General features: G+C 50.7%; 1 protein-coding gene across 1 annotated transcript; it reads left to right on the top strand.

The window, feature by feature from the left end:
• Window positions 1–399: 399 nt before the first annotated feature.
• Window positions 400–4,060, top strand: LOC118575535 (the record flags this gene model as incomplete). The annotated part of the gene is given in 4 exon segments (XM_036176041.1): window positions 400–741; window positions 743–1,090; window positions 1,092–4,032; window positions 4,035–4,060. Coding segments are annotated over 4 exon segments (3,657 nt in total), but the record flags the coding sequence as incomplete, so codon positions are not given.
• Window positions 4,061–9,249: the final 5,189 nt, after the last annotated feature.

The following is a 9,249-nucleotide window of genomic DNA, read 5'->3' as shown; positions in this document are numbered from 1 at the left end:
TACCTCTCTCCTTCTAACCAAAACCTCTGATTCGCCTAAATCTTCCCCTCCCCCATTGATCCCGACACCTGCACCCCTGCCAGAGTCTCAGGCTGATCTCATTTCTCTTGACCTAGACCCCCCCCCCGCCGCCGCCTTACAGATCGCCGCCACCGCCGCCAGCGGGGGCAGGATCCGGACCAGTCCGTCTCCCCTTCAGGGCCTGCACAGGGCACCTGCCAGAGAAGGGCACGCCCTCATGATGAGGCCCCACCGGCAGTCACATTGCCCCTACGCCCCATTGGGGGAACTATTGATGATGGGGCTGGGGGAGACATGCCTGCCCTCCAATACTGGCCATTTTCTTCCTCAGATTTATATAACTGGAAGAATAATAACCCACCCTTTTCTGAAGACCCCTCCCGCCTAACTGGACTCCTAGAGTCCATCATGTTTTCCCACCAGCCTACGTGGGACGATTGCCAGCAACTTCTGGGGGTCCTTTTCACCACAGAAGAAAAGGAACGCATCCTCCTGGAAGCTAGGAAGTTGGTCCCTGGACCGGACAGGCGGCCAACTCAGCTCCCCAATCTCATTGATGAGCACTTTCCCCTGCGGCGCCCAACATGGGATCCGAACACTCCGGAAGGTAGGGAGCATCTGTCCCTCTATCGCCAGACTCTAATGGCAGGTCTCCATGCGGCGGCCAGAAGGCCCACTAATTTGGCTAAGGTAGGCGAGGTTCTTCAAGGGTCTGAAGAGACCCCCCTCTGCCTTTCTTGAGAGACTCATGGAAGCATATAGAAGGTATACACCCTTTGACCCACAGTCAGAGGAACTGAGGGGAGCAGTGAGCATGGCCTTTATAGGGCAGTCTGCCACAGATATACGGCGGAAGTTGCAAAGATTAGACGGATTACAAGGGCTGAGCCTGAGGGACCTGGTTAAAGAGGCAGAAAAAGTCTATTATAAGCAAGAGACCACAGAAGAAAAAGAGGCTCGGTTAGAAAAACAAAGAGAAGAAAGAGAAAAACATCGGCAAAAACGCCAAAATCGGGATCTAACACGGATTCTTGCAGCCGCAGTAAGAGACGGGCCGGGGCCACGGGGGGCGAGGAGGAGGTCGGGGAGGCCATCCTCCTTTGGGACCAAATCAATGCGCCTACTGCAAAGAGGAAGGTCATTGGGTCAGAGAATGCCCGAAGAAGCAGAAAGGGCGAGGCCAGCAGGTCCTCGCCCTTGGGGACTGAGGGAGTCAGGGTTCAGACCCCCTCCCTGAACTCCAGGTAACGTTTGAAGTGGAGGGGCCCCCAGTGGACTTTGAGGTGGACACGGGGGCAGTCTATTCAGGCATCCTGCATCCACTAGGCCCTCTGTCTACCCGAAAGTCACTGGTCCAAGGAGCAAATGGAAGCAGAGAGAGACCCTGGACCACCCAGAGAACAGTCAACTTGGGAAAAGGTACTGTGCAACATTCTTTTCTGGTCTTACCTGACTGTCCGGCACTGCTATTAGGTAGAGACCTCCTGACAAAACTGGGAGCTCAGATCTCCTTTACCTCTCGGGGCCCAGAATTAAAATTTGCCCCCCCGAAAGTAGGGGACCTCCATCTCCTCACGCTAGAACTCCCAGCTGCTGAGGAATACCAGTTGTATGGAGCGGTGGCAAAAGCCTCTGTAGCCACTGTTTCACCGAACAACAAGGAGTGGATTCATAGGTTCCCTAACACGTGGGCAGAGACAGGGGGCCTTGGACTGGCTAAGGAGCAACCCCCAGTGGTGGTCACCCTCAAACCCACTGCGGTACCCGTGCGTTTAAGACAATACCCGCTTAGTCGAGAAGCCCGAGAAGGCATAAAACCCCACATCAAGAGGTTTCTGGAACTGGGCATACTGAAACCATGTCAATCAGAGTGGAATACTCCGCTCCTGCCGGTAAGGAAGCCAGGAACAGATGACTACAGACCAGTCCAGGACCTGAGAGAAGTAAACTCCTGGGTAATAGACATTCACCCTACAGTGCCCGACCCTTACAACCTCTTGAGTACCTTACCTCCAGAGCGCAACTGGTATACTGTTCTGGATTTAAAGGATGCTTTTTTTTGCCTCCCCCTCCGCCCCGATTCTCCAAAGCTCTTTGCCTTTGAATGGTCAGACCCTGAGGGAGGGGGGACAGGGCAACTGACATGGAACAGACTTCCACAAGGATTTAAGAATTCTCTAACTATCTTCAATGAGGCCCTACACTGAGACCTTCGGGAGTATCGAGAGACCACCCCTGATGTCACCCTCCTCCAGTATGTGGATGATCTACTCCTGACAGCTGAGACTCGGGACGCCTGCAAACAAGGGACTGAGAAACTTCTGGATACCCTGGCCAGCCTGGGGTATAGGGCGTCTGCCAAGAAGGCACAGATCTGCCGAAACAAAGTCATCTTCCTCGGTTACTCCTTGGAGGGAGGAAAGAGGTGGCTCATGGACGCCCACAAGTGAACCGTGGCCAGCATACCGGCTCCAACGGACTGCCGGCAGTTACATGAATTCCTGGGCGCAGTTGGGTTCTGCCAGCTTTGGATTCCAGGGTTCGCTGCCATCACAGAGCCCTTCTCTCCCTTGTTAAAAGAAAAGACCCCCTTTGTCTGGCAGGAAGAACACCAGGCCGTATTCGAAAAGTTAAAGAGGGCGCTCTTATCCGCTCCGGCACTCACTCTCCCGGACGTGAGTAAACCCTTCACTTTGTACTTGCATGAGAAGGGTGGGGTGGCGGTCGGCGTCCTAGTACAAGCCCTTGGTCCGTGGAAAAGACCAACCACTTACCTATCCAAGCGGCTAGATTCTGTGGCCAGGGGATGGCTGACCTGCCTTAGGGCAGTGGCTGCAACAGCCATACTGGTGCGGGATGCGGACAAATTAACTTTGGGACAGCATCTGACTGTTATAGCTCCCCATGCATTGGAGAGCATTGTCTGCCAGCCGCCTGACCGATGGCTTAGCAATGCTCGGGCCACATATTATCAGACGACTCTTCTGGACCGGGACCGCATCACCTTCGGGCCCCCATCCATTCTAAACCCGGCCACCCTCCTTCCAATTGCTAAACAAGGAGAGGAGGGGGTGCCGGTTCACGACTGTGGTGCCATTCTGGCGGAAAAAAACAGGGTCCGGACAGATTTAACGGACCAACCGCCGGCCAACCCTGACCTGATATGGTATACAGATGGCAGCAGTTTCCTAAATGAGGGCCAGCGGAGAGGGGGAGTGGCAGTAGTGGACAAAAATAAGGTCATCTGGTCTAGCAGCCTCCCAGAGGGAACCTCGGCTCAAAAAGCCGAATTGATTGCGCTCACCCAAGCACTTACCATGGCAGCCAGTAAACGGGCTACTATCTACACAGACATCTGGTATGCATTTGCAACCGCGCATGTGCATGGGGCCATATACAGGGAGAGGGGACTGTTAACTTCAGCCGGAAAAGAAATTAAAAATAAAAAAAAAATCGAGGCATTATTAGATGCTGTCATGCTGCTTCGCGCACTGGCCATCGTGCACTGCCCAGGGCACCAGAAAGGTGACTCCCCAATTGTGGTCGGAAACCGGAGGGCTGACCAGGAAGCAAGGGAAGCAGCTCTCCGAGGCACCAGGCACCTGATAGTCCACCTATCACCCCCTGAAAGCCTGGTCTCTGAAGAACCCTCATCCCCGGAATCCCTGAAGGACACGCTGGAGCGAATCCACAAGCTGACCCATCTGGGTAGCCGAAAGTTAGTTCAACTCACTGAAGAAAATAAAACTCACTCCCCGTCTGAAAGGAAGCGGATGGCAGAGAAAGTGATAGCGGACTGCCAAGCCTGCCAACAGGTTAATGCATACCCTGGTCGGTTGGCTCCTGGAAAGAGGCTACGAGGAAGTCGGCCTGGCCAACATTGGGAAGTAGATTTCACTGAAATACAGCCGGCTAAATATGGCCTAAGGTATTTACTAGTGTTTGTAGACACCTTTACAGGATGGGTAGAAGCCTACCCCACCAAAAAGGAGACTGCAGCAATAGTCGCTAAGAAAATCCTGGAAGAAATCTTCCCAAGATTTGGACTGCCTCAGGTAATTGGGTCAGATAATGGCCCAGCATTCGTGGCTCAGGTAAGTCAGGGACTGGTGAAGGTACTGGGCATAGATTGGAAGCTGCATTGTGCATACAGACCCCAGAGCTCAGAACAGTTAGAAAGAACAAACAGGACCATTAAGGAGACCTTAACCAAATTGACCATGGAGACTGGCTCTAGAGATTGGACGATGCTCCTACCATATGCCCTCTTTAGAGCTAGGAATACCCCTTCCCTTAAGGGCCTTACCCCTTTTGAACTACTCTTTGGTTGTGCTCCCCCAGTTAAGGACCTAGCCTTCCAGAAAGGGGAAATCATGCCTTCCTTCCTATCTGACAGACTGCGAGCCTTGGCAGTGGTCCAGCACACCCTGTGGAAACAGTTGTCTGCTGCGTACCAGCCCAGTGGAGATGGTCCTGCCCACCGGTTCCATGTAGGGGACTTCATGTACGTCCGCCAGCACCAGCATCAGACCCTAGAACCTCGGTGGAAGGGTCTCTATCAAGTCCTGTTGACCACCCCGACGGCAGTTAAAGTTGACGGAGTTGCTGTGTGGATCCATGGCTCCCACCTTAAGCCTGCTCCTGCTCCAGATGTGGATTTGGACTGGACTGTGGAACGGACTGACAATCCCCTCAAGCTTCGGATCTGACGTGGTAATCAGCCGAACTAATCCGCACCAACCTGTGAGCCAAACATGGCAAGTACTGTCGGGGGCAGGGGATGTGGTTTGGGAGAAAACCAGTAGACACCCCCTTTGGACTTGGTGGCCTGCCCTGGAACCCGACCTCTGCCACATGCTGGCTGCAGCAGAAGATTTTGACATCCCAACCACTGACTCGGCCAACCCAGCTGAACCAGAAGTGTGCACCCAAAGTGGACGCTGCCCCTGTTTGCGTTACCCGGCAGGGTGCCGAGACCCGAGGGCCCGAGCGGCCCTGAGAAAGAGACTGTTTTATGTGTGTCCTAGGGATGGGAGAAGCAGGTCGCAAGCGCGCACTTGTGGGCAGCATGAAAGTTATTATTGTAAGTCATGGGGATGTGAAACTACGGGGGACGCTTGGTGGAAGCCGAGCTCATCCTGGGATCTGATCCAGGTAAAGAGGGAGACAGGTGGGAATGAACCCCCACTCTCTCAAGATTACTGCCAGAGCACACCTAGGACAGTCACAACCCTATGGTACGGGTCGGGACCTTGTACAGAGTTTGCCTGCAACTCCTTGAACATCACTTTCACCCGGGCAGGAAAAGCATCAAGGGATTGGATAAAAGGTAGACTGTGGGGCCTGAGGGTATATCACCAGACGGCCTATGATCCAGGAGTCCTATTCAAAATCAAGTTAATAATAAATGCCGACCCTCAGCCGATAGGCCCTAATAAAGTATTACAGGACCAGAAAGCTCCTCCTCCTAAAACAAATAATAAATGGGTACCCCCGAGGCAAATACCCCCATCTAACGCAACCCGTCAGAACCCATCCAACACCCGCCCCCCCCCCGCCCCCTGCTGACCACACCAGCTGTCACGAATCCCACTCTACCAGGGTCAGGAAAACGGTTGATAGACCTAATCGAAGGGGGATACCAAGCCCTCAACTCTACTCAGCCCAACCTTACTGAATCCTGCTGGATTTGCCTCCAAGCAAGTCCCCCATACTATGAAGGGATAGCTGTTAATGGGAGTTTCGCCTATAACACCTCCAACAGCTGCGACTGGGGAACAAAGCATATGCTAACCTTACCTGAGGTGACTGGTTTAGGAACATGCCTAGGACACTCCCAAGTGCTGGGAAGCAAGCTCTGTGCATGTACAGTGAGTGTGTCCTCTTCTGACACATCTCAGTACATAGTCCCCTCATCAGGTTTATACTGGGCATGCAATACTGGGATCACACCGTGTGTCTCAATTGCTAGCTTTAGCCAATCTAAGGATTTTTGTGTGTTAGTCTGGATTTACCCAAGGTTAGTTTATTATTCAACAGAAGAATTTGAAGGACATTTTCTGGGCAGAACTCGGTTCACACGAGAACCTGTCAGTGTCACCCTGGCTGTTCTATTAGGAGCAGGTATATTGGTGGGGGTCGGGACTGGAACTACAGCTTTGATTGAGGGCCCTAGACAGCTAGGGATTTTAGAAGCCACAATACAGCAAGATCTAAGGGCAATAGAAACATCCATAACTGCTCTGGAAAGGTCCTTAACCTCCCTGTCAGAGGTAGTCTTGCAGAACAGAAACGGCCTAGACTTACTATTTTTAAAAGAAGGAGGACTTTGTGCCACCCTAAAAGAAAACTGTTGTTTCTATACTGACCACACAGGGGTGGTAAGGGAATCCATGACAAAACTCAGAGAGAGACTGGATGCAAGGGAAAGGTCCCTACGGGGCTCCCAGAGCTGGTTTGAGGAATGGTATGAAAAATCATCCTGGATGACCACCCTGCTCTCAGCCCTCACAGGGCCCCTGATTGTCCTGCTCCTAGTACTAATGATTGGACCATGTGTCCTGAATCAGATTTCAGGCTTTGTTCGGTCCCAAGTAGACAGGGTTAAAATGATGGTCCTGAGACAAAGATATCAGCCTATACCAGAGACCGACCTTTAGGATTAAAGGTCAGTACAAGAAGAGGAGGGAATGAAGGACTCCATTTTAGGCTCTATCCCAGTAGAGAAATGTATTTCTGCTTAGTGGAAAAATATTTCTGCTTAGCTCTTACAGAAGGCTTCCACGTTGTAAAGCTAGCCCGCAGCTCTTGCAAAAACAAGCTGCTTGTGGCAGAACCACCCTGCAAAACCACCTAAAAGCCACAAGATCCAGCCGGATGGCTGAACTCCAAGTGACCCCACTCCCCCACCCATCCCCCACCCATGTGATCCAGCCGGATGGCTGAACTCCGAGCGACCCCACTCTCCCACCCATGTGTAATCCAGCCAGATGGCTGAACTCCGAGCAACCCCACTCTCCAACCCATGTGAAACTCCCCTATAACAAGCCTGCGAGCTTGAGCTTCGAGGTCTTCAGTCCCAAGCTTGACTGTAGACCCGTGTGCACCCGTACAATAAACTGTTTCTATGTGACCCGATATTGGAGTGAAGCTTCTGGTTTCAGCGCCGACTCTAACAGAATGACCTCCTGTCTTGTCTCTGTTTTAGTCCTCAGCCCCTCACTCGGACATGGTCAACGGGTAGTAGTGCGGGTGCTACACTTATACAGCTGAACAACACAATATCCTTTGCTACCTTTGCTACGAATCTGTAGATTGGCAGGTAGCTCAAATAGGATATACTAGCACCCTTTCACATGAACTGCCGGGCCTTTATCTATTAAAATTCATATGCTTACATCCTGTAATTTTTCCATATAAAACTAAATCAGATCCATTGCCGCCTCCAGAAGCACTAGTATTCACCGATGGCTCTGCTTCAGGCCAAGCTGCACTAATTATCGATGGTTTTAAAGAGTCCTTCCCTACACAGGAAATGCCTGCTCAGAGAGTGGAATTGATAGCAGTAATTACTGCCTTTGAGAGACTCAAGGACAAAAACTTTAATTTATATACAGATTCCCAATATATGGTTAGATTATTCCCACAAATAGAGACTGCCCCCCTCCCTTCTAATTGCTCTACAACTTTAAACTTCCTTTCAAGGTTGCAGGAGCTAATTCAGTCTAGGACTCATTCTTTCTTTGCTGGCCATGTTCGTGCACATACGGTGCTTCCAGGTCCCACTCATGAAGGGAATCCTATGGCTGACTCTCTGACAAGGGTCATATCTTACTCCACAGAAGCGGCTCAGAAAAGCCAGGCCTTGCACCATCAAAATGCTACGGTGCTCCGCTTTCAATTTCAAATTCCCCGGGAAGTTGCCAGATCCATTGTGCGTAATTGTAATGTCTGTCCTACCATTACAAATTCTCTCCCAATGGGGGTTAATCCACGAGGCCTACGACCTTGTGATTTATGGCAAATGGATGTAACTCATGTCCCTTCCTTTGGAAAATGGGCATTTGTCCACGTATGCGTGAACACCTGGTCTCATGTCATCTGTGCTACTGCTTGACCTGGGGAGGCATTAAAAGACATAATACAACATCTGTTTCACTGCTTTTCAATACTAGGAATGCCCAGAGCTTTAAAAACAGACAATGGCCCTGCATATACTTCAAAAGCCTTTAAGAGCTGTTGGTGCCTGACCTTTCATATCTCCCACTCTACAGACACCCCTTATATAATCCCCAAGGTCAGGCTGGAGGGCTCACCATACCTTTAAAACCCAAATATCCAAATATTCACCTTAATCATTCATCTTAAATATTTAAAGTATTCATCATATTTTAAATCACGTTCTGTTTGTACTTGACCACATGAATATTTATGAGGATAATTCAAACCCCTTTCTTAGGCACTTCTCCACAAAAGTTACACCCAAGCCTCTGGTCAAATGGAAGGACCTCTTAACAGGTAATTGGAGAGGACCTGATGTTTTAATAATGTCAGGGAAAGGATATGCTTGTGTGTTTCCACAGCACGCTGATTCCCCTTTGTGGATCCCAGACATTTAATCTTACCTCATGGCCAGGCCACAACAGAACAAAGACACTCCAAAACCGCCAGCTCCAAGACCGGCAGCAAAGAAGAGGAAATTCCCTCCCTAGGACTCCAAGACCGCCCATTGCAGACAACACGGAACAGCACCACTGATGGAGATGGTGACAACCCTCAGCCGGGTCTCAGATGCCCTGGCCTTCCTAGTCGACTGTCTTCAGATTCACCAACAACATCCCCATCCCCCAAAGCGACTTGCTGCTTCTACATGTCTGACATCAGATTCTTGTGAATCAGGGCAAAATCTTAACTCCTGAGAATCATTTCCTGGCAATGCTAGCGCTGCTCACACTTCAAGTATTTTTCTTTATTTCTGTGAACTCTTGCCCAGGATACTTATTGGGCATATGTTCCAGAACCCCCTCTTTTCCATCCAGCCACGTGGGACTCTGAGGAAGTAAAGATTATTTCTAATGACTCCTCCTTAATGGGGGAGAAGGATCTAGTTTCTTACATACTCACTTGGCCAAACATTTTAGTTTCAAGGGACACTCAGATAGTCTTCCCTTTTTTTGTATACACCATGCACCCCATATTAGGATGTCTGCGCTTAAGGCACAGGACCTT

The sequence above is a fragment of the Onychomys torridus genome, chromosome 1, assembly GCF_903995425.1.
Source record: "Onychomys torridus chromosome 1, mOncTor1.1, whole genome shotgun sequence".
NCBI classification, from domain to species: domain Eukaryota; kingdom Metazoa; phylum Chordata; class Mammalia; order Rodentia; family Cricetidae; genus Onychomys; species Onychomys torridus.
This window is presented reverse-complemented; position numbering and strand designations above follow the sequence as displayed.